The sequence below is a fragment of the Oryzias melastigma genome, linkage group LG2 (assembly GCF_002922805.2).
Source record: "Oryzias melastigma strain HK-1 linkage group LG2, ASM292280v2, whole genome shotgun sequence".
NCBI classification, from domain to species: domain Eukaryota; kingdom Metazoa; phylum Chordata; class Actinopteri; order Beloniformes; family Adrianichthyidae; genus Oryzias; species Oryzias melastigma.
The window spans coordinates 659333-685353 of NC_050513.1; the positions used below are offsets into that span (position 1 = coordinate 659333).

The window sequence follows — 26021 nt, forward strand, 5'->3', positions numbered from 1 at the left end:
AGGTCTGTAACGGCTTCAGGCTTCATGCCGTGTTCCATGTCACCGTGACAACAAACCGCATCACGGATCAAATAGTCCGCTTTTTGTGGAAAAATGAACTAAACCAAAGAAATAACAAGAATAAAGTACTAAATATTGATTAAATGTTTATTTATTTAAGCTTATTTATATAAGCTGGATAATACCCTCCGAAGAGTGCATTATGGGAAATTAACGCACTTCACGTCGGACGGTTTAGGCCTCCGTGTCGTGCGTTAATTTCTCATAACGCACACTTCGTCGGGTATTATCCCTCACTTATCTCACATTGATTTGCTTTACGTTACGCTACATTACATTATGTTACATTATTTACATTGTGTTACTTTACATTGCAATACTTTACGTTGCGTTACTTTTACATTACTGTAAATTACGTTACTATACACTATTTTAAGTTACATTACATTACATTACATTACTATGCACTACATAATCCTACGTAACGTTACTTTGTATTATGTTACGTTATTTTACATTACGTTACTTTATGTTACGTTACTGTAATAAGTGTTACTTTACTTTACATAATGTTACTTTACGTAATATTACTTTACATTACGTTACTTTATGTTACGTTGCTGTACTAAGTGTTACGTTACTTTACGTAATGTTACTTTACGTAATATTACTTTACATTACGTTACTGTACTAAGTGTTATGTTACTTTACGTAATGTTACTTTACGTAATGTTACTTTATGTTACATAACTTTATGTTACTTTATGTTATGATACTTTGCATAACGTTACTTTACGTTACATCATTTTACGTTATGTTACTTTACATTACGTTACTTTATGTTGTGTTATTTTACAATTATTAGCGTTACTTTACAATACGGTACTTAACGTTCTGTACGTGTTATTAGTGTTGCATAACCGCTCAAAGCTACTTTTCTCTGCTTTGTTTTACATCTCTCTATGTTACATTACTTTACATTTTGCGATGTTAATTTACATTAAAGGATACATAGTTAGTAGTGTTCAATATAGTCTTAAAAAAACCTTTCTCCACTTTACTTTATTGCACATTTCATGGCTTTCCAATAAGTTACGTTATTTTATGCTTTGTTACTTAACGTCAGTAAAGGGTAATGTGTTAGTGGTGTTGCATGATGACGGAAAGCAGATGTTACCTGCTTTAGGTTACTTTACACTGCCTTACTACGCGCTAGTAAAGTGTTAGCACCGTGTTGCACAACATCACAAAGCCTCTTTTCTCTTCTTAAAGCTCCAGTACTTTATATTACATTAGTCTACTTCACTGAACTTTACGTTACTTAACGCTACATCAAGTCGCTGTACCTCATGTTGCTTTACGTGAGTAAAGTGTAAAGTGCTAGTAGTATAGCAAGTCAGGTAATGTAAAGCAGATAAATATAGCTTTAAGTTGCTTAAAACTATGTTTCTCTGCTTTACACTACCTGACTCTACGTTAGTAAAGTGTTAGTACAGCGTTGGTAAGGTGTTGCATAATAGTTCAAAGGCCCTTTTCCTCGTGTCTTACATGAAGTCTTTTGAAAGTGTAATGGGAAGTGTTGAATAACAACACAAAGCTGGGATTTCTCTTCTCTATGTTAGTTAAAGTGTTAGTAAAGTGTTTGATAATTGTGCAAAAATGCACTTCACTACTTTATGTTATAGTACTTTATGTTAGGAAAGTGTTAAAGTGTAGCATGATGACCGTTTTCCCTACTTTCCTTTGTGTTACTTTAGGTCAGTAAATGTTAGTAAAGTGTAGCACAATGTTAAGTGTTGTAGAACCGCTAAAAGCGATTGTTTTCATTTTCAGCATCCTTCAGATGTAGATTGATTTTCTAAGAACCTCACTACTGAAAAGCACAAAGCTGCTTTTCTCCACTTCAGAATCAGTTGGAATGATGTTAATTGTATGATTGGTTGAAGAGTTACAGTAGTTCACATAATGTCAACGCTGGAGGTAAAGCTCTGGTGTTAAATGTTTCATTTGAGCTTTCAGTAGTTTGAAGTTCCCACTTTCCTTTACTGTTCTGCTATTTTTTGGTTTCTAATTTGGCTCTAAATATTGTTTGCGGTAGCGTGTCCACCCTGAGACTGGGAGGTCGTAGGTTTAAATTCATGGTCGAGTCTTAGCAAGGACTCTAAAAATGGGACACAAACCCTCCCTACTTGACAGGTTAATCTACAAAATGGTTCCCAGGCGCGGATGTGTCTGCAGCTCACCACTCCCCCAGCAGATGGCTCAACAAATTTCACACATGTAGATGTGATATAACTAATGGAACTCAGGACTTTCAAATCTTACTGAACCAGCATTGAAAGGAGTTTTTCAAGAGATCCCGACTAAAATAAGAGAGTAACCCGTGTTAGGAGGAACCTTTAGGATTCTTTACAACATTCTCATGTATAATGGGAGAAAAGATATCAGTTACCGTAAGTTATTACTTTACACTATGTTACTGTACGTTAAATTACTTTATGTTACTTTACGCTTCGTTACTGTGTGTTACATTACTGTACGTTACCTTTCTTTACAATAATTTTTGTTATGTTACTTTACATTACTTTACGTTACGTTAGATTATGTTACTTTACGTAGCATTACTTTACGTTACTTTGTGTTACATTACTGTGCGTTGCCTTTCTTTACACTACTTTTTATTATGTTATGTTGCTTTACATTACTTTACGTTACTGTGTGTTACATTACTGTACGTTACCTTTCTTTACACTACTTTTTGTTATGTTACTTTACATTACTTTACGTTATGTTAGATTATGTTACTTTACGTAGCATTACTTTATGTTACTTTGTGTTACGTTACATGACTTTACGTTACGTTAGATTATGTTACTTTACGTAGCATTACTTTACGTTACTTTGTGTTACATTACTGTACGTTGCCTTTCTTTACGCTACTTTTTATTATGTTATGTTGCTTTACATTACTTTACGTTACTGTGTGTTACGTTACTGTGTGTTACATTACTGTACGTTACCTTTCTTTACACTACTTTTTATTATGTTATGTTGCTTTACATTACTTTACGTTACTGTGTGTTACATTACTGTACGTTACCTTTCTTTACACTACTTTTTGTTATGTTACTTTACATTACTTTACGTTATGTTAGATTATGTTACTTTATGTAGCATTACTTTATGTTACTTTGTGTTACGTTACATGACTTTACGTTACGTTAGATTATGTTACTTTACGTAGCATTACTTTACGTTACTTTGTGTTACACTACTGTACGTTGCCTTTCTTTACGCTACTTTTTATTATGTTATGTTGCTTTACATTACTTTACGTTACGTTAGATTATGTTACTTTACGTAGCATTACTTTACGTTACTTTGTGTTACGTTACATTACTGTACATTACTTACTGTACGTTACTTTAGTTTATATTACTTTGTGTTATGTTACTTTACATTACTTAACGCTATGTTACTTGATGTTACTACGTTACATTACCTTGGGTTACTTTATGTTACATTACTTTACGTTACATTAGATTATGTAACGTTAGATTACGTTACTTGACATTACGTTACTTTACCCTATGTTACTGCGTTACATTACTTTACGATACGTTACTGTACATTACGTTAGATTACGATATTTTACGTAACAGATATCAACTCACAACTTGTATTTAGTGCTGATTATTTCATGGTTTTACAAACATAGTCGGAGTTAAAAGCAGAAAAGATCTCAGAGTATCTCAGAGTTCTGGTTTATTGGAGGACGGACGCTCCAGTGCTGCTCTTTGTCATGAGCCAGAATTACCGTTCTTCAGGAAGCATTTTCCCTGCTTTTGTTAGGATTCACAATAAGACAAAAATCTATGAATAGAAACCCCATCAGCTCTGGAGGAGGCACCTAATTTGGACAGAAAGCACGCTAACAAGCCATCGAGAGGATGGATTATAGAGCGGCTGGATGGTGACATTGGAAAGCGCTGCCTCCCCCGAGACGAGAAGACAAACCATCCTCTCAGGAAAAGAGAAAAACACACCCAACAAATGGCCGTTTTTATACTCGGCATCAAATCCTCTCAACAAGAATTCCACTTTTATTGTCAATCACCTTCCATTCCCTCTGTGCAAAGGGTGTTTTATACCATTTATGGAGCTCTCTCTGGTAATCTCACTCTTTTCAGCCTTAATGGTATTAAATATCAGGAGGATAGTCGACTTAATTTGCAGAGAAAAGACAGGGAAGCACTAGAGGAGAGAGAGTCCATGTCCCTGCACCAGGCGGCTGCATAAGGCTCGTTTTATCGGCCCTCCTCCTTGATTTACAGCTCCTCTGCACAGCTTCCTCTCGGTCCTTTCAGAACAAACGCGTGGCTGTGCACTGATTAGACTCGAGTCACTCTGAATCCTGGAATCCTTCACGTTCGCTAATTGAAATTCAAACCTCCAGTTCTGAAACGTGCGAGCAGAGATTGACTTTAATCACCTCCCTGTAACTTTAAGACGCCTTTGGAGGACCAAGATGTGATGCAGGGCTCAACCTGAGAGGGACTATAGTCACAGTGTGTCTGTATTCTAGCGTTGTAGCGAGTATCTTACTCATAGTTCCCCTTTTGCCCGGTTATGTGTGCTCTCTGTGTCCTGATTGGCTGTAGATCTATGTCCTGTCTCTGTATCTCCGCCATAAATTATGTTCAGTTTCCAAACACGTTCAGATCTTTGGTTTCAGTCTCTAAAACTGGACTTAAATTGCTAGAAAGGTTTGAACTTCGAGAGTTTAAAGAAGAGAGAAAAGTGTAAAAATGTTTAAGTCTGTCTGAGAAAAGTGTAGGAAGTGTGTAGAGAGGAGTATTACAGCCTGAAAACATCTGTTACATCCTATGTTGAAGATTTCATCTACGGTGGGTTATTTTATCCAACACGACTCCCGCGATAAACTGGTGTTCCCAACTTTTTTGACGTGCTAGCTGTTCCCAGTAAATCACGGGTCCCCAACCTCCGAGTAGCGAACCAGAACCGGTCCACTACCGGGATGCAGAGTACCTAAACCCGGTACTGGTACCTTAACTTGGCATCGGACACAGTACCAGATGGGGTACAAGATGCTGTATCGGACCCAAACCAGTACCAGATAAGGTACCATGCACAAACCGGACAGGAACCAGTACCGGGTCAGAGTATGTTTGGTTTAAACAACCTAAAACATTTCTCTGCTACTGCTAGAAAGAGACAGATTTATGAACTTCATTTTCTGCCATAAGTTCCCCACAAGGAACTTACAAAAAGAGGAACTCTTAGAAAATGAGTTTAAAAGTTTGAGTTTTCTTCATTTTTGATTGTTTTAAAAATGGGAACATCAAAAATGATTTGTATAATTTATAATTTGAGAAGTTTAAAAGTTGATAAATGAACAAAGCAGTCCTTTTTTCCATTTTTAGTTTTAATTTGAAAAACGAATGATAAGCAGGTATTTCCAGGTTTTTTTTTTTTCCTTCTATGTTGAGTTTCAAACGGGCGCACAGTCCTCCACGAGGGGGCGGAGCTAGTTTTAGGAGCAAAAGAATACTCTCACAGGCGATCAGGGGAGGTCACAGGAGCGTACAGACACTCCCACGTGAATGGAGAAGAGGTTTCACGAGCTGCAGGAGTAGAGGAGACTCTCCTGCGCCCGTGGAATGTTCCTTGAGTGCGTGGAGAACGACAATCGCAGACGTGGAGTTTGATATATGGGGACTATGGAAGAAGTTTAACGCCATAGAGACGAGTTCAAAACACTTGAAGAAATGGACAGAGACCGTCTTTTCTGCTCTCTGAAGTTCTCTGTCCGGTCCTCCTCTTTTTATTCTGTTGGAGGCGTTCCCTGGTTTCATTTAGATCTGTAGTTCTGAAGGGTACAGGGGGAAATGACAGCTACGGGCCAGATTTCACTCTCACTAATGTCAGATTCTCTATCATCCTGTTTGTGACGCCGGTTTCTTCAAGTATCTGTGTTATATCAGCTCCTCACAGCCTTCAGCTGGGGCTCCACTCCAGGTTCTTGATACCGAACTACAATAACACCACGCCAAGAAAGAAGATTAAAGACGGAGAAGTTAAAACCAAATCAAATATTTGATAAATGTATGTACAACTCTATCAGGATACCAGTTCTGGACCCGTCCTGAAGACCAGTGTGCGTCCGGTACCGCGTCCCGAGGGTTGCGGACCCTCGATGTTACCAACAGACAGCACGACGAGTTGAGGACACCCAAAACGTTCAAAAGTTATGCGGACTAAACGTCAATATGTGACGACGTGAGGATGAGAATGTGTTGAATTATCACTCTAAAATACAAAATATTGCATTTATTTTCTTTATTTCGAGACCATCACAGGTGAACCCCGAGATACTGAGGTAGTGTACTCGATTACTCTTAACACAAGTACAAAATGTGTAACAGATGAGTGATTTAAATATACTAGATTATAGTAAAAATACACGTCAGGAAATGTAAATATTGTTCTAAAACTGCAGAATAATGTTGGATTTTAGGAAAATAAACTGAATAATTCAAATGTGCTACTGTCACAGGACATAAATAAATCTTCAAAGCTAAGGGTTGAATTTTCTCATTCATAAAAGTATCAAGGGTTTTTGGGGATGAAAAAAATGAAACTGCGGTTCAGTTTACTGAATTAGAAAAACTATTTGTTTTAAATCTACTGTAGTCAACAATTGTATCTAAAACATATACTGAGCATGAATGGAAACACTCAAGTCTTGTGATGAATCATTAGACGTCATGTCTCCATGCCATAGAATACCAGATTACGTCATCCTGTCATCTACCTATAAATGAAATGCTCAGAATCTGATCAGTGAATCGTTGATCTGGACTCGGCGATCCGGTTCTGTCACGTGAAGCTTCCCTCCATTGTCCTGACGTTTTCCTCTTTCCCTCATCTGTGTTTTGCAGGCAGGTTTCAGGTTTTGCCGAACAACAACCTGCAGATCCATCAGGTGACCAAGGCTGACGAGGGCGTGTACCGCTGTGAAGCCAGCGTGGAGGCCCGCGGCGAGATCGACTTCGTGGACATCGCCGTGGTGGTCAACGGTGGGTTTTTACTTTCTGCCTGACGGTCCAGATATGTTGGTGTTTTCTCCAGATCCAGCAAGGCCAAGTGGGCCCCAATTGGGTTTGTCCTCAGTTTCCGTGGTGGCCCCGGCTGTGGTGGACAGCGTAGCGAGTTCCACTGCCCAGGGTCCGGCAAAGCAAGCAAGTGCTGCTGCCCAGGAGTCAGCAGAGCTACCAGGGTCGCTGTCCAGGCCTCCAGTCCCTAGGCAGTGAAGCCAGTGTGGGCAAACACAGCTGGGGCCACCACGGAAACTGAGGACAAACCCAATTGGGGCCCACATTCTCTGCCCACTTTTGAACCATGTGGGGCCCACTTGGCCTTGCTGGCTGGGGTGCGGTGGCCGTTTTGGTTCAGTTGTTCCACTCTCGGTTCGTTTAGTATTCAGACTGAGGAACCTCAGAGTGAACCGAAGTTCAGTTCGATTGGAAACGAACCGAGACCACCTCAAAAGATGGATCAGAGATCAAAGAGCAGTTTCTGGTACAAGAAGGTATTCTGTCCTGCCACAGCTCCACAGAGAAGATGGGTGTGTTCTTTTTGTAGTCTGGGGGCGGAGCTTACAGCACAGGCTCCTTCTGGAGGAGCTGTTGGCATCGATCTTACATCAGCACGTTTCCACCCGCTCGTTTTCATGGGTATGGAGGGGCTGCTGCAGACAGTGCAGGTATTTAGAGGATTACTCTTAAATGCATGAACTGGTCAATGTACCACTTTGGGGTTCTTTATAGTGAGGGATGAACACTAAAATGCATTTAAAACCTCAAAAAGTAGAATTTTCATGATGGGCCCCTTTAAAGTCAGACTTATTACTAGATTACTACAAAAAGTTCCTTGTAATAATTGGCTACAGGGGAAACAAATTATCCAATAGTTTTTAACGAGTTACTCCCAACCATAGATGTGCAAACGGCATTGTCTTACATTCATTGTTTAGCACATAAACATTAATTTTTTATGTCGTTTTCAGCTGAAGTAGCAGCAAAAACTCCCACAGGCAATATTTTGGCCACCTAAATCCAACGGGGTCCTGATGATTCTGTTCGCGGAAGCTGCGGGCGGAAGTAGCTCGGACGGTGTCGTTTGTGAAAGGAGGGGGAAAACTGCAGGATTTGACTCAAAATTCGACCAAATAGCTGATTTTCTTTCCCCTCGTCCTTGTCGTCACCGGCGTGAGCAGCAATGATCCTGTTAGAAATCAACAACCGCATCATAGAAGAGACGCTGACGCTAAAGTTTGACGGCGCATCAAACGGGTGAGAATCTTTGTTACACCTGGCTAGCTTCGCTGGCTAGCTTCCGCTTTCCCTCCTAAAAATCTCGGCTTTTCGTTATAGTCTGTAACATAAACGACGCCGCCGCTGATACAACGGGCTTTTATGCTCTCTAATCTGTTTTTCATGACATGCTAACGTAGCTAGCTACTTCCTTATTGGCTGCTTTGCCTCCAGCTGGGGTGTGACTGCGCTGGGCGTGCATCACTGGAAAATGTAATCCCCCATTTCAACCCCCACCCCCATTCTGGTACTTTACTATAAAAATAGTAACGTGTAACCTTCCGCTCCTGGCCCTACTTTTACAAATGAAACTGTAGAAGCCGGCGTCATAATTGCTAAATTATCTTTTTTTTTCTTTTGCTCCAATTCATTATAATTATATCATTTTAATATAAGCGCTTTTCTTAGATTTATACCGCCCCCCGGGCAAACAAATCTATCTATTTTAGGATTTCCATGCGTTTTTAATCTGCTGCTGTACTTCCGCATTCCTGCTTCTGCTGCTTCTGTCTGCAGCATCCTAACATGAACATGTCCCTGCAGGATCTCCATCTGAGGCATTCGGGTTTTGGCCTCCCTGTGGTTACACTTTTAGCTCAGTGTTTTAGTACTTTCAGAAAATATGTGATTTTTGTTTTACACTGTGAAACCCAGTTTACAGAGCAAACCGTTTGGAAAGTATTAAATGTTGTCCAGTGGGATCTGTTCATTTTTATTTGCGGTGATTCAATGTTGTTCTGAGCTTTGATGTTTATTGTTGACGTGAAGTTGCAGAGGCAGACGGGACTGTTCTGAAAGAACATCAAAACACCTCAGACATATATGATCAAATTCTCAGTAACTCTTCATAAATAGTCTTTGCAAGTAATCGTTGTTGTTAAAACAAACTCTCCTTAATATTGTTTCTTAAAGTGTGTCTTTATCTTCTGGCTTCAGAACTACATCTGTTGTCGTCCTAAAAAATAACTTGACAAAAATTTTCTCATCTAAATGATATATGTAAAAAGAATTTAATCCTTTAACAACTTATCTTGAAACACGGATCATCATCTTGAAAACCCAAAAATATTATCAAATATATATATATATATATATATCTTGAATAACGGAACAAGACACAAAGTTGACCACACCCACAACGTGACCGACCTGGTCACCTGTGAACTTCACTGCTTTGTGCTCAACGTCACTGTTTACTCTCAAATAGGGCTCTTATGATTGATCGACTAATAAAATAGTCTACGACTAATTTAATAGTCGATTAGTTGTTTCTTTATATTACTCGGAGTCAGAGTGTAGTAAAGTTGAAAGTTATAATAGCATTCTGCTAGATTTATGGAGTATTTTGGCATTTATTAAGGTTATTTTTTAGGCTTTGTTGGAGTTTAGCTGAGCTAGCTGTTTTGGCTCATTTGGGCTTTTTCAGTTTTTTAGGCTTATTTGGCATATATTTTATCAGATCATCAGCTTCAGGGTTTTTAGCTATCAGTTTCAGCATCTTCAAAAGCCAAATTCAGCTTACAGCATTCACACTAGTATTATCACAGGTAATGCTATATATCTAGTTTTTAGTTATTTTAAAGATAATGATGGTTAAGATGTGTGCTTTACATCCAGTTTGCCCATGACCCGATTAGTCGACTAATCGGAAAAAATAATCTGTGATTAGTTGACTATTAAAATAATTTTTTGTGTGACAGCACTACTCTTAAATACATAAAAGCACAAAAAACCACAAAAAATTAGAACAAATCACCTTTTTATTTCTAAAATTTTAAGTAAAAACACTTTTGAATTACTTCCAAAACTATATTGGGGTTTTATGTTTATAATAACTTTGTTTTTGTATTTGTCTATTTCATATAAACATATTCTTTGATTCTTTTTAAAGGAAATGATAGAAGTAATTCTTTATTTTGCTTCTTAAAATAATCTGGATCTACACAACCAGCTGGATTATCTTTACTGCAGATTTTTCCTCAGCCTAATCTTTTTTTCTTTCTTCAGAAATCTCATCATCTTGTTCTCCGTGTTCTTTATGTTTCAGAACCAAACCAGAAGCTGTTGATGTGACTTTTGCAGGTAAACTTTCTACTTCCTGTTTCCTATTTAGAGAAAGTTTCTGTATCGTCAGTGGTGAATCCTTTACAGGTCTGAAATGTATTTGTATCCTTTTCTGGTTCTGCTGGTTGATGTGACTCATGTGTCTGCAGTCATGCATGAGAACTTTGTTTCTTTAGTGTTTTTGAATAGAGAAGAAACCCTTCCAACCCAGCTCAGATAAACTAACTTTTCTCTTCACTCCTGCAGATTTTGATGGGGTCTTGTACCACATCTCCAACCCCAATGGGGATAAGACCAAAGTGATGGTCAGCATCTCCCTGAAGTTCTACAAGGAGCTGCAGGAGCACGGAGCTGACGAGGTACATGAGGAAAATCTAGAAATAAGCATAACAGATTTTTCAGAGGAATGTTTGTATCTGTGAATGAAAACATCTGAAGATACTATTTATGAAGACCTCTTCCATCAGGAGTCAAATCCCCACATTAAGCAAACTTTATGTAAAGTATTCTCCTTAAATCTTATTAAATGAATTTACTTTGTTTCTGCTCATGAAATCCAAACGACCAGCAGAGAAGTTCTGCATTTGTTCACTGCAGCAGCTCTGCTGCCATGTAAGGAAGAAGGCAAGCTCATGCTTGGAGCTGAAACAGGAAGTGAGTCACGTCGGCACAGGAAGTGTCTGCTAGGAACTGTGTGCGTGCTCTGCTGCCGGCTTGCCCACCGTCCAACATTTCAGCGTTTCCACACTGAAGTGCTGAATGAAAGAACAGACATTTGCAGAGGCTCAGTTCCTCAGTCACACATCCTTTAATCAGATCTTTATCCTCTAATTAGTAAAAAACTTTTGATTGACTTTCAGTCATTTCATCTGTGCTAAGAAAGCAGAAGTCTTCTCGCCGCTCATCAACATGGACGTGACCATACATGTCTTTAGAAATGGCTTAACCCTTTGAAGTCCTGTCTGTGCTTTTTTGAAACTACTTTACAATTCCAATATTTGACCTTTAAAGGAGTTTATTGATGCCTGTTTTTCGTACAACCCCAGCTTATTTCTTCTTATCTTATATCAAATTTCTGCCATTTATTTCTTGGCATTTCAAAGAACAGCTCGGGTCCTTCGTGGTTAAATCACGGAGCTAGCACTTAGCATTTAGCTGCTACTGTGTAGCCGTCTGTCGGCAGCACAGACTAAAAACCAGAACTTTTACTGTTGAAATGCATTTGTAGACTGTTGTTGGTGTTAAGACAAACTAATATAGAGACAATGAAAGTGTTTTAAAGAGTTATTGAATGTCCCGCTAGCTTGACTGAGCAGCTCTTGTTAGTCTCCTCCTTGTTGTTGCTGTATTCTCCTGCACTTTCCGGTGATGTCATGATCGTTCATGGCATGCAGACTCTTAGTGGAGTATTTATCCAGAATAATGAGCTTGAAATATATGTGGTGATCATATTAACGATAAATGAAATGTCCGAAACGATAGCTTTTTGTCTGACGTCACGTGAAAAAGGTTTCTGGTTTGAATCTTTGGTTCCCTCCTCTCTGAGCTGGACCCTCCTCTCTCTTTGATGTTTGCTCACTGTGATGTGATACTCCCGATGACTTGACCCGCCTTCTCCTTGATTTCAGCTCCTCAAGAGGGTGTATGGGAACTTCCTGGTTTCAACAGAAGCCGGTGAGTTCCTACGTGGCCTCCTTCTATCTTCACTCACCTTTTAACGCCAGTCTAAACTGTTGGCACTAACGCCGCCTCCCTATAGGCTACAACGTGTCTCTGCTCTACGACCTGGAAGCTCTACCTGCCAACAAAGAGGACGTGGTCCACCAGGCAGGGATGCTGAAGAGGAACTGCTTCGCCTCTGTGTTCGAGAAGTACTTCAAGTTCCAGGAAGAGGGCAAAGACGGCGAGAAGAGGGCTGTGGTGCACTACCGAGACGACGAGTCCATGTACGTCTGCAGGAGCGTCACCGTTTCTGCTTCCTAAAATGTTTCCACCACTGCTCTGTGGTGTTAGTTCATGTTTAGAAGATGATTGAAGAAAATGTTCAGATTTTGTCCTAAAATGCAGTTGGGTTTGCTGAACGAGTTCTTGTTTTGACAAGTTTTTGATCGGTGCTTCAGGTATGTAGAAGCCAAAAAAGACCGAGTGACCGTGGTGTTCAGCACCGTGTTCAAAGACGACGACGATGTCATTATCGGGAAGGTCTTCATGCAGGTGAGAGGGGGCGGGGCCAGATCACAGAAAGTCTTTGAAGTCTCTCAGCCTTTTGGGAGAACATGTTTGGACCATAGCAGCACTTTAGCAGTCAGAAAGAAGTTGGATTTATGTGAATAACTTTTCTAGGAAGATGCTTTATATTGGAGTGATTGATTACTAGTTAGGGCTGAAAGTTTCAGGTGTCTTTATCTCACTGTCAATAAACAGTAAATTCAAATAACAGGTTAAAGTTTGTCCCTTTAGCTCCTTGACGTGTTGGCATCAATCTTTGATTCTGCTTTAGCTAGCCTTTTAGACTCACTTCAAAGAACCAAAAAAGGCCATTTTTAAATGGAAGTTTGTGGTTATGGTTGCAGGAGTTCAAGGAGGGCCGGAGAGCCAGCCACACGGCCCCCCAGGTGCTCTTCAGCCACAGGGAGCCTCCTCTGGAGCTGAAGGACACGGACGCTGCCGTCGGGGACAACATTGGATACATCACCTTTGGTGAGTCCGGGCGGCGCTTTGACCCGTTTGACCTCTCGTCACATTTGACTCACGACGCTGTTTGCTGCAGTGCTGTTCCCTCGCCACACCAACGCCAACGCCAGAGACAACACCATCAACCTCATCCACACCTTCAGGGACTACCTGCACTACCACATAAAGTGCTCCAAGGTGAGATCTCCTGTTTGATGTGGAGGCATGGGGCTCGCCTGTGGGCTCACCTGTCCTCTCTCTTCAGGCCTACATTCACACCCGCATGAGGGCCAAAACCTCCGATTTCCTGAAGGTGCTGAACCGGGCTCGACCCGACGCAGAGAAGAAGGAGATGAAAACCATAACGTGAGTTGATGCGGTTCTGCTGGAACACGAAGAACAGAAAGGAATGGAAATGTTCAATCTGGAGACAACAGACTCCGTCACTTCTAGGAAATGTAGATTTCTATCAGCTAGACTTTGTTTCAATTTCTGATCAAACATTTCTAGTTTCATTAGAATTGTATTAGAACTAAAACAGTTGTAGCCTGTTCTCCGAGATCTTATAAAATGGTTTGCTGTTGATCTGTGTTCCAGTGGGAAAACCTTTTCCCGTTAACGCCGGCCCAAATATTTGGCAGTGAAGCTCAAGGTGCCGTCGGACTCCAGGACTCCTCCAAACGTTTCCTCCCAGCAGCCTCCATTCCCTCCTCTGTTTGAAGCTCCATCATGTTAACGCCACATGGAAAAAGGCTCAACAAAAATGGAAAAAAGGGCATTTTTTTTGCTTTGCTTAGCTAAAGAGAATTATTAGTCATAAATAGATTATAAATATATATATATATATATATATGAACAAAACGAATGACATTTTTGATACGATATTCTCCTCCATTTGGTACTGGCTCGCCCTTCAGCCCTGAGCACTCGGTGTCCATGTGTCGGATGATTTCAGCCCCGTTTCCTCTCTGTGCTTTCATGTCGTCTGAACTGTTGGTCCAAAATAAATCTGAACAAAACGCTGGCTCCTCTCTAATCCTTTGGTCCCACAGGTTCTGCTGGGGGGGTTAAATTCACCCTGAGTTCCGTACTCACTAGAGAAACTCCACAATCAAACATGTATCCTGTTGGTTTAACTAACTCTTTTATAGTCAATCTAATATTTTCTAACTCAATGTTTAACTAGAAAAATTGCATTGCCTGTGATAATGCTAGTGTGAATGTTTTTTGCTGAAAGTAGTTGCTGGAGATGCTGAAGCTTTTGCTGAAAATTGTGACTCAATTTAAGTACTGAAGGGATTTGCTGAAAATGCAAAAGCTATGTTACATTTACTAAAAGACTGGAAATTGAATTAAAGAACTGAAAGACGGCTAAAGTTTATCTCAATTTTTGAAAAATATAATGTGAAATTACTTAAAAATCCCTAATACATGTCAATTTAGCAAAAATATGTAGTGTGTTGCTTAAACATAAGCTCAACTCCAAACTATCCAGAAAAGGCTAGCTTGTTGCTTAAATACTAGCTAATCTCCAAATTGCCTAAAATTCATCAGTAAATTAAATTAGTAAAAAAAAAACATTAACTTGTTACTAAAATAGAAGTTAAACTCTAAATTATACTAAATATCCCCAGTAGATAACAAATTGACCAAAAACAGTATGTTTCTAAATTATTTGGTAAAATTAGTATAAAAGATGAAAACTGCCCATGAATAAATTTAAAAGCTTTTTAATTTTTAAAATGTTTAAGGAATTTCTTATTTATTTCCTATGGGGCATATTTTGCTCAACATTTCAAAACTCTAAATCTATGAATACCAAAAATACAAGCAGTAATGTTCTGAACAAGCTGAACGTTTTGATTCCAGATTGTTGAAACATCTGAAAGTGTGATTGAGTTTTTTCGTGCTGAAAGATGTACAGAAAGGAGCAGCAGGATCATAGTGTGAATGCTGACTGAACATTCCCACAATTAAATGGTTAACATTTTGTTTCTGGGAGTGAAAGACATTTGTTGAAGTTTCCACTCAAGAATTTCATGTATGTTTTTGAAATTTCAACTTTTGTCATGATAATCAGAGAGAAACAGAATGAACTGGGTTAGTTTTAAACACAGCAGCTGGTCTGATGCTGCAGCTGTCACCGTCTTTTGTTCTCCTTTCAGACCGTTTCCTTCCTTTTAATACTGATGAAGTACAGGATTTTTCAAAGCCCCTCATGTGATCTACAAGGTACATCTACAGGTCCAAAATCAAGTAGGAAATTTCCCAGATGTCTTTGCAAAAATAACACAAAACTAGAATGGTGAATATAGACCACAATGCATTGCATTTAGATGATTTGATCACATGAATCAGAACACAGTGGATTCATCAATAGTCTATAAAATGTTCATATTTATTACATTTTTACTCACAAATCGCTGATGTCATACTTGGTGTTTAAATGTAGTTCACTTTCAGCTTATCCCTTTCGGGGTCCCCACAGCGTAACAGCACCCACGGTTTCACATCAGTGATTTGGCAGAGTTTTTACGCCGGATGCCCTTCCTGACACAACCCTGTACTTGAGGGGCACAGGGACCCAGTTAGGCAGCAGCATCAAGGGTCTAAGGACCCAATCTGGGTGGAGATCAGTGGACAACCCTGGAATCAAACCCAGAGCTCCTGCGTAAATATGTGTCCAAATTACATTAACATCCATTCTAAATAGTACAAGAAAATCTAGTCTTGTTGCAGTTCTGGAGTGGTGAAGTAATTCAGTCACATTACAGACCTGACCTTTGACCTTCAGGGCATCAGACAGTGTGACATCACAGCTTTTGAAGAAGAACTGGAAACCATGTTCACATGTCTGACACTGAACCTACAGGTGGAAAGGTGATTTATGGATACAAGTGAGGTTTTTTAACAGTCCTGCATCACAGTGTGAGCCAAACTCTTCCAAAGTTACTGGAATTCTGTCAAATCAATCTCACAGGCGTGATAGGACTTTAGTAGTAATGTGACGATGACTCGAAGAGTATGATGGTAGCTATGGGTCAATCACATCTTAACCCTTTAGCACCGGAGCTCCAGTGTTTATGTTCTCTGACTTACTGTAACTTTTCAACCGTTAACACAATAATTCCAGTAGATTCTCAAGGAGAAAAGCCGCTTTTCTCCTTGAGAATCTACTGGAATTATTGTGTAAACGTTGAAAAGTTACCGTACGTTAAAGATTTTGTGTTTAAACATCACTGGCAACGTCTCAGGTGTTAAAGGGTTAACATTTGTCAACTGGACCTTGGTCCCAGCAGCCTTTGTGGGTGGATATCGGCTGTCTGTGGGGGGAAATGGTCGAACCTGCAGGAACTATCAAGGTCATAGGACAATCAGAGTGTGGTTTGTGAGGGGTCGGGGTTCTTAAGGACCAGGGTTGTCCAGCCCTGGTCGAGAGTGATGCATCAGGACATCGTCAGACAGCATCACCTGTATGTACGAGTACGTGTAACTTCCATTATCCTTACGAATACTTCGTGATACATTCACCACACACATGATAGTGGTCGCTTTCGGGACGTCCCGTGATGTGGACGTATGAGTTTGTGGTGATCTGTAAGATGCCCCCCTCTATGACCCCCACAGACCAGAACAGATCAACTTCCATTTTTGTTCTTGTGACTAAGGCTTTAAGAATGACGGAGACTGAAGTTCAAAGACGTTGACAGTTCATGAGGATCTCTTTGAATGAGAGCCTGAGGGTAACGTGAAAACGTGCGGGGTTATTGACAATCACTCACACACAATGAATTTTTGAAACCAAGTTCAACAAATGTTCTCTTGACGCCCTCAGATTCCAACAGAAGGTTGGTCTAGATTCTTCTCTGATTACTGAAATTCTTTAGCCAGCAGGACTTTTCAGAAATACTTTCACTGATTTAACTTCACTTTCATTTCATTTCATTTATTTATTTATGGAATGCCCCTTGAGATGCAACACCTCGTTTTCGAGGGCGTCCAAACACAAAACACTACAAAAAAACAAAACACAAAACAAAATGAAAAGACAAAGAAAAAGACAAGACAAACTTGCATGTACACAAAGCTCTCCTCCCTTCTCCCAATAAAAGAATTAGACACCAGATCCAACATAAAGTTGTACAAGTTCATGTACATGCCAACAATACATCACAAACAAGGACTAGAAACACTGACAAGGAGTTTGTAAATATGCAAATAAAAATGATTTAAACAAACCAAAAGAAGTCATAGATCTTAGATATACCGGCAATTTATTCCAATCAGAAGGAGCTTTACAAAGAAAGGACCTCCTTCCAGCCTCTGTACGGACTCGTGGGACTGACAAGGTGAGACAGTCAGAACTTCTAAGCTAATAGAGAGAAGAAACTGGATTCAAATATTGTTTAAGATATTGTGGGCCATGAAAGTGAATAAGTTTAAAAATGAGTTGAGTCCAGGGAAGTTCACGTCTCTTAAAAGGGTGCAGCCAGTTGAGTTTGTCAAATAGAACACAGTGATGAGGTTGATAAGGACATTTAAGGATGAATCGACATAGTGTATGGAAAAGAGTATTCAGAGGTTTGAGATATGACTGATGGGGTTTTGATAGACAGTATCTCCATAATCAATAATAGGTAGAACAAGTTGGGTTATAATTCTATTCCTGGCGTCAAAAGTAAAACAATTAGAAGAGCGAAATAGTGGATGTAAGATTGAATAGATTGAATATTATTAACGTGGAGTTTAAACCTTAAATTTGGGTCCAACCAAAGACCAAGATACTTAATAGAGTCAACGTTGTAGATTATTGACCCATCGCTGAATAGAATTTGCAGAGGAGGTGCATCTTGCAGTTTATGAGGTGTACCAAAAAGCAGAGAACAAGATTTTTCATGTTTAAACTTAGTTTATTCTCATGAAGCCACAGTTGTATTGAATTAAAATCTAACTGTAATTGTTTTTCAACAACAGAAAAATCTGAATCAGAGCTGTGAATAACAGTATCATAGATGTTTACAGAGCAATTGGAGATGACATTTGGAAGATCATTAATAAGAATAGTAAACAAAAGGGGACCAAGAGTGGACCCTTGTGGTTCACCTTTTTCCAGAACGCATTTATCCGACTGAATACCATTAAGAAGAACATACTGGGATCTATTATGCAGATATGAACTAAACCAAAGAATTGCATTAGAATCAAAACCTAATGTGTACAATTTATCTAAAAGCAAATAATGATCCACAAGATCGAAGGCTTTAGATAAGTCCAAAAATATGGAGCCAACATAGTGATTGTGATCAAACGAGGAGAACACATCATTTGTAAATTTAAGAAGGACAGTGGTGGTAGAAAAGCCAGAGCGGAATCCAGACTGCACAGGAGACAATATATTGGATGCATTTAGGTAACCATTAATCTGATGGTAGATAATCTTTTCAAATATCTTAGCTACAGCACAGATATCAGAAATCAAGCGGTAATTATGTAAATCAGCAGAATCACCTCCTTTAAGCAGAGGAGTGACTCTAGCTGTCTTCCAGATGAATGGAGATGTAGCTGTATTTAGTGACAAATTAAATAAATCAGCTAAAGGAAACATTAAAACATGAGCAGCAATTTTGAGAAATTTGGAGTCTAGACCATCAGGACCAGGACTACAGTTTGTTTTCAGATCCATCAAAGCATGATAAACATCAGTTGGAAAAATGTTAGAGGAAGAGAAAGGGGGACCAGAGAGCTGTTGGTTTTGAAGGGCTCCAGTCACGTAATGAGAATGAACACTACTACTGATAGGTAAAATGGTGATTGAATAAGTCCGAGATTATGGACGAATCAGAAAAGGTTTCATTATTCACGACAATGCGATTAATATTTTTTTGCTTAGATTTATTGAGGATACGATCAAAATGATCCCAAAATTTTTTGGGGTTATTCAAATTATGAGCAAAGCCCTCTTTAAAATAATAACTTTTTGCATTCCTTGTTTGTGTTTTACAGTGATTTCTAAATAACTTATATGTTTCCCAATCGACTGGGTCTTTAGTAGAATTATATTTTTTTCCAGGCATGATCTCTCTTTCTATGAAGATGGAGCGAATCAGAATGAACCCAGGGCTGATGCCTGCCTTTTACACCAATAATTGTAAGAGGGGCATGCTTATTAATAATGGAGATGACTTCTGAATAAAATAATTCCATGCATCCTCAGCATTAGGTATAAGCTGGAATCTGTCCCAGTTAATATTAATGAGATCAGTTATAAAAATATTGATGTTTATATGTTTAGTATAAACATTATACTTTACTATACTGTTTACTTTTGATTCATGCTATTGACTGATGATGTTTTAGAACAAAAAAAGAAATAAAAAATGTATTGCAATAAGCAATGAATCATTGGTTTCCTGATGGAAAGCTCATGGTGTTTTTTTTTAAATACTTTTTACCATTAAATGTAACTACGTGATTTTTTTGACCATTAAAGCAGCAGACATATGTCTCCAGCTCTCCTCAACTCTTAGGCACGTAACGAACAACGAGATAATCGCCAAGATCTCCTGGAGAGGAGGATGCATGACATGGATCAACAAGTACGGATGAATAATGTGATTCTGTGATTCTCACGGACTTCAACTACAACCCCGGGTGCGGCCTGGTGCTACCAAGGTTAGCATGGATGCTAATGGAGCTGTGATGGGAGCAAACCTGACCGTGGAGAATCAAGTCGGAGAATTTCTTGCGTCTAAAGGGATTTCCTTGGACCTAAACACTGTTGAGGTCTGTCATCCGCTTCCTCGGAGAAAGAATACGGATAAACCAGCGATCCTGATCAGGTTTGTGAATCGAAAGCACAAGATAGCTCTGATGAAACAGCGCAAACACCTGAAGGGGTCTACGGTGTATCTTAATGATCACCTGTAGAAATATCACACTGATCTAGCAAAGCACGCGAGAATCCTACGATCGAGGAAACAGATCCACAGCACGTGGATCCAGAATCTTTGTGAAACCACTCGGACCACTGGACGTTACAAAGCCTCTGGAAATAAAATCCATGAAAGATTTTGAGAACTGTGGGATTACGCATGTTTGAACCCTTAATTCAAGCAAAGTGTGAAATGTGAACTCATAAACCGCTGACTCTGACCCGATTCTGAGCTGCAGAACTCGAGCACATTTCCCTTGAAATGAGACCTTCACAGTCTCTCAGTCATAACAACGATGAACGATTACGTGGCCTTAAACTTGTTCCTAAACTGTGATGTATCACTGATTCTGCTCAAATTCCTGATCTTTTTTGTTTTCAACGTATTACTTCATGTATTATTATAATCATTCTTTGATGAATACAATCTGAACAAATTGTCTTTTTTTAATGAGAATATTTAGATTATTGTTACTGATTAATATAAATGACTTGTCTGGGGATGTTTTGAAATTTGATTACATTACTGATATTAATGATCCTTTATAACTTTAATATATGATTGTAGACCAGGGGTAGGGAACCCTGGTCCTCGAGAGCCACCTTCCTGCATGTTTTCCAATATACACACCTGAACCAGGTAATTATCATGAGTTCCTACATGACTGATTTCCTGCTTCAGGTGTGTCCAGCCAATTAGAACATGCCAGAGCAGGTATGATGGAAAACATGCAGGAAGGTGGCTCTTGAGGACCAGGGTTCCCTACTCCTGTTGTAGACTATAAATATTTGATATTAAGTCCTGAACCGGATATTGATAATTCATGTAGAGAAAATGGTCGAGTCGGGGTGGGATTGTATAAGTTCGCTTCCTTCCACTCCCTTTCAAGTGATCTGCTTGTGATTCATTAAGTGATATGTTATTCATGTATTATTACCTGATTCCTTGAAATAAACCATTTCATCCATTCATTCATTCATTCACTCATGATGTTCAAAGACGTTGACAGTTCATGAGGATCTCTTTGAATGAGAGCCTGAGGGTAACGTGAAAACGTGCGGGGTTATTGACAATCACTCACACAGACGGAAATTTTGAAACCAAGTTCAACAAATGTTCTCTTGACGCCCTCAGATTCCAACAGAAGGTTGGTCTAGATTCCTCTGATTACTGAAATTCTTTATCCAGCAGGACTTTTCAGAAATACTTTCACTGATTTTACTTCACTCTCATTTCATTTCATTTATTTATTTATGGAATGCCCCTTGAGATGCAACATCGTTTACTTTCACTGATTTTACTTCACTTTTGATTCATGCTATTGACTGGTGATGATTTAGAATAAAAAAGAAATACAAAATGTGTTGAAATAAGCAATAATTATCATTGGTTTCCTGATGGAAAGCTCATGGTGTTTTTTTTAATACTTTTTACCATTAAATATAACTATGTGAATGATTCTTCATTTATTGATCAGTTCTTGGTGGTTTTATGAGGTTTCTGTGATTTCTAATCACTCCTCTGTGGGATGAGTCAACAAACAAAACCAGAATCTCAACTTCCTCTACAATCTGACTTTATTTCTTTATCAACATGAGAATCAATCGTCGTCAGTGACAGAGAGAAAAGATGTGATTAGTTAAACATTTAATCTTTTTGTCATATTGTCCTGTTACATGAAATCCCTCCACCTTATGAATTTAAGGCAAAACCACAAGCTGCAGTTCCCCAAACCACCACTGGAAGCTGGTTTCAGGAGAAATTATTCAATCCCTCCATGTCTTCTTCATCCCTCCATGTCTTCTTCATCCCTCCATGTCTTCTTCATCCCTCCATGTCTTCTTCATCCCTCCATGTCTTCTTCATCCCTCCATGTCTTCTTCATCCCTCCGTGTCTTATTCATCATTGCTGTCTTCTTCATCACTGGTGAGTTTTGTTGTTTTTAAAGGTGATTGGTCTGTAAAAAAAAAAAAAAACAGATCAAACTTGTGAGTCAGGAACATGTGAGAACTCCTTCTGGGTTCTCAGTTTTTGCAAATATATCATGATGTTTGCATTTTCTGACGTGTCCCTGATAACTACAGGTCCATCTGTCATTGCTGCATGTTGCTCAGACCTCCCAGTGACTGTCAGACTCAAAGAACAGGTTTTCTTTGTGCCTTCCTTCAGTCTGCTCACCTGAATCAGGCCCCTTGTTGGATTCAACCAGACTTTGGTATTTATCGATTTGCTCCTTTAGGCTCTCTGTGACATTAAACAGCTTTAGGTTCTTTAAGTACTGCTCTTTAATCTGCTTTATCAGGGCCTCAAGCATCTTCTTCAGGTCATCCGTTTCGTCTTTGAAACCAGACACTCGATGTCTTGTCTCCTCCTGAGTCTTTTCCAGACTTTTGATCTGTAGAGAAAGCAGGAGATCAGAAATGAGATAATTTCCTTTTATGTTAAATTAAGAGAAGCAGCCTAGCAAGAAGAATGGATAAAAGCCCCCAGGTATTCTTAAGAAATGTAAGGTGTGTCGAAATGTTGATCTCAAGGCTTTCTGTTTTTGATTGTCATCTAAAATCCTGAATCTTCTAGTTTTATTGTTGAAACTTGACTCATTTCCTCGATCGTGTTCATAAGTTTACCGTGGTGTTAAGGGCATTAATCCCAATTTCCAAGATTTTCTTCTGCCTCAGCAGTTGCATGCACTTAGATTTAGCAGATTTCAGTTCCAGCAGGTTATGGGCCTCCTCGTTTTGGATGCTCTCGAGCTACAAAGAAGGACATGACATGGATGTATCAGGAGGGTGGAGGAGAAGGTGGAGTAGTCAGAGACAGTCCTGATGGCATCATCATACCTTTTTCTTGTACCAGTTGTTCATCTCATCTGTGTTTGTGTTTGCTATTTCAGCATATTTCTTCCGGATATTCCTGACAAGTTCAGCCAGGTTGGACTTCTCAGAGTCGATCTCCACTGTCACCTTCGTCTCCTTGATCTTCTCACACAGTTCCTTGACATTCTGTAAGAAAAAGTGTTGAAGTTCAGCTCAGATGAGCAGAGAGGAAAGCTGCAGAAGTGCTGGCTTTTAGACTCACAGTCTGATGATTACATTGCTGTTGTTGGAACTTCTCCTTCAACTGCTCAATTTCCTCATTCAAGTTTTCTTGTTGTTGTTTTTGCAGTCTGGTGTTTTTCTCCAGATCCTTCAGCTCTTTCTCCAACTTTTTTTCCCCTTTCGTTTCCTCCTCCAGCCTGGAAAAGGAAGACAGATCAGGTCCATGTCGAAGGGTGGACCAGAGTTCTGCAATGTTCTCACTTTCTATTGAGTTCTTCTTTTTCTAGTTTGATAGTTTTGATCTGCAGCAGTTTCTCTGCATTCTCCTTTGTGATATTTTCAATCTAAAGAAGAAAACAGAACACCAGATTCAAATAAATCCAAGCAAAAAGATACACTTTAGAAAATAAAAAATACCCACCCTCTCCAGGAGTATCTGGGTTTGATACCAGTCACCTCCATGGTGATCCCTCCCCTCAAGCTCATTGATTTTTGTCTGTAGGTTCTGGTTTTCTTTTTTCAGAGATTTCACATTCTCCAGGTATTTTACCAGACGTTCATTCAGCTGGATCAGGGTCTTTCTGTTAGCGTCGTTATTATTAGCGGGAGGAACTAAACCATCCAGGTCGTCGAAGCCCCCAAGAAATGAGTCTTCAACCAAGTGGTGTAGATCTTCAGGGTTCAGATTCTCCATGACTTGAAGATGAGAGTGTCGCACTGACAGGAGCTCAGACCTTTTAAACAGACCGGATGGATGCTGGGAAGGCTTTTATAGCAGGTGTTTGCATGTACATCCACCCACCAGTGACCTGGTTGGCTCCAGAGTCTGAAAAAAACTGGTTAGAAAAAGAAATTCCAGTTTTTCGCCTCCCTCCCATAAGTCTCCATCTCAGGTGTCCTTTTGTGATTGGACCTCAGCGCAGGTGTGGGGAGGAGATAGACACTTCTGTCCTTTTAAAAGCAGCTGCTCTGCAGGAGAAACCACGCAGCTCTGAGACTCACCTGTTCAGACAGACCTCACCTGTTCATGAGGACCACAGCTGTTTCACAAAGTCCAACATCATGGATCCTTCTGAACCTGTCACCGAAATCACAAGAGACACAAATGATATGATTGAAGGCAACGACGGGTTCCTGAATTTCATTGACCAGGTGTGTAGACTACTGTCTTTTTAAAATTCTGTCCTTTCAGAGAGAGGAAAACATATTATCAAACTGATAGGCAAACAGTTGTTTAGAAAAAATTCCTCATAATACAGCACTTGTACAGAAACGTACAGCTGCAAACAAACGGTAACATGTACCCAACTACGCTAGATCAGAACCTTTTGGTTTTATAATTCACTTACAAGCAGAAAAACTGCGTATGATTAGGAATTCATTTGTTTTAAAGTTTTAAAGCTTTTATTGACATGTTTTGTGTTTTCAAAGCAGGTATGTTTGGGTTGATTTACTTCTTTCTTCAGTAGGTTGGTAACTTTCAAACCACAACAGGTTTCCGTGAGGCTTAAAGAAAATAATGTTTAACAGCATGAGATTATGAAGAAGACAAAAAAAGTTGAAAACCACCATATTTCTAAAATGACCCGCTTGTGCTGTTTGTGTTTGTTCCAGGTGATTGAACTTGAGTGTAAGAACAAACAGCTGGAAGAAAAACAGAAGATCCTCATGTCGAGGCAGGACCACACCAGGAAAGTCAATGAGATTGTGATTCAAGCAAATAAAGGCCTGGAAGAGCAGGTGGAGACTCTGGCCAAGGACCAGGTGAAGCTGGAGGGGGAGCTGGCTGAGCTCAAGGCGGAGCTGGATACCATCAATCGGAGGTCAGCAGAGTTCCTGCTCTGAAGCTCCGAGTGTTTGCCAGCACACTTACTGTGGAAATGCTTGCAGGTACGAGGAACAGAAAGAGAAAACAACTGAGACAAAGGAAAGAATTACCACCAGCAAGAAGGTAGAAAAAGATTATCTTGCAAATTTTTGTACCTGTTTTAACAAATATATTTGAACTCATTTATTGCGACAGAATTTAAAAGCTGAACTGATGAAAAAGGTTCGCTTGACGGTTGAAAAGACTGTTGTGAGCAAAAAGCTGGAGTTCCTCAGAGCTCAATATGATGAGGTAAAGACAGGTTCAGTTCTTCGTTCTAGAGAATGAAAACATTCCTCCAAACAACTGTTCTGTGTCTTTGACCTTCAGGAAATCAAGGAGCTGGAGTCTCAGGTCCAGATTGAGATCAAGATCATCCCTAACTCCAACAAACGCTCTCTGGACCTGGAGCCCATCATCCAGCTGCTGGAGGAGCATTATGCAAAAATAGCAGATCAGGCTAAAGAGAAAGCAGAACAGTGGAACCTGAAGAGGGTGAGGAGCAAAGGAAGATTGTGAAACATTAAACATTTATACTCAAACTGTGTTTTCTCTCCTCAGATGAATGATTTAGTCCAAACTGTTAAACAGCGCGAGCAGGAGGTATGGGACATAAAGAGGGATATCAGAAATCTGAGCAATAGCATCACCGAACTCAGAAGTGAAATGGCAGCTCTCCAAACAACAGTAAGGACAAACAACAAACTTCTATATCCCCACCCCATAGGTCGGTAAAAGTCCTGATGACTTCTCTGTGTTTCCTGACAGGAAAATAATCTGAAGATTGAGTTGGCAGAGAATGGTGAAGGCAACATAGAAGACGCTCAACGTGAAATCAAGAACCTGACACAGAATTTGAAGACAGCGAAGGAGAATCTGGCCGTGCAGGTTGTTAGACAACAAGAACTTCTGAACCTCAAGCTGGCTCTGGACATGGAGATCGCCACCTATCGGGAGCTTCTGAAGAACGAGGAGGAGAGGTAGGAGAGGCTGCAGGTCATGACATGAACATGTGGGCGACGTGTCCTAACAGCTGTCTCTGCTCTGTCT

At 39.7% G+C, this 26021-nt stretch overlaps 3 protein-coding genes across 5 annotated transcripts in view; 2 read left to right on the forward strand and 1 right to left on the reverse strand.

Moving 5' to 3' along the window:
• The window catches only part of LOC112160147 (neural cell adhesion molecule 2), a 615672-nt gene that overhangs the window by 243839 nt on the left and 345812 nt on the right, over positions 1-26021 (forward strand). For all 3 annotated transcript variants that reach the window (XM_024294538.2, XM_024294536.2, XM_024294537.2), the window contains exon 5: positions 6963-7100. In XM_024294538.2, the coding sequence (XP_024150306.1) occupies positions 6963-7100 (138 nt within the window). The remainder of the gene's footprint in view (positions 1-6962; positions 7101-26021) is intronic.
• arpc2 (actin related protein 2/3 complex, subunit 2) lies at positions 8144-14157 on the forward strand. Its single transcript, XM_024294549.1, has 10 exons — positions 8144-8375; positions 10444-10478; positions 10707-10819; positions 12089-12134; positions 12220-12406; positions 12581-12674; positions 13034-13160; positions 13231-13331; positions 13399-13499; positions 13731-14157. Exons 1-10 carry the CDS (start codon positions 8302-8304, stop codon positions 13750-13752), a joined length of 900 nt encoding a protein of 299 aa, XP_024150317.1. The 5' UTR covers positions 8144-8301; the 3' UTR covers positions 13753-14157.
• Positions 21663-23853, reverse strand: LOC112160152 (keratin, type I cytoskeletal 18). The gene is made up of 7 exons (XM_024294544.2): positions 23526-23853; positions 23366-23448; positions 23145-23301; positions 22907-23068; positions 22694-22819; positions 22245-22461; positions 21663-22023 (listed from the first exon to the last, which is right to left on the reverse strand). The coding sequence occupies exons 1-7, from the start codon at positions 23796-23798 to the stop codon at positions 21962-21964; spliced, it is 1080 nt and encodes a 359-aa protein (XP_024150312.1). The 5' UTR covers positions 23799-23853; the 3' UTR covers positions 21663-21961.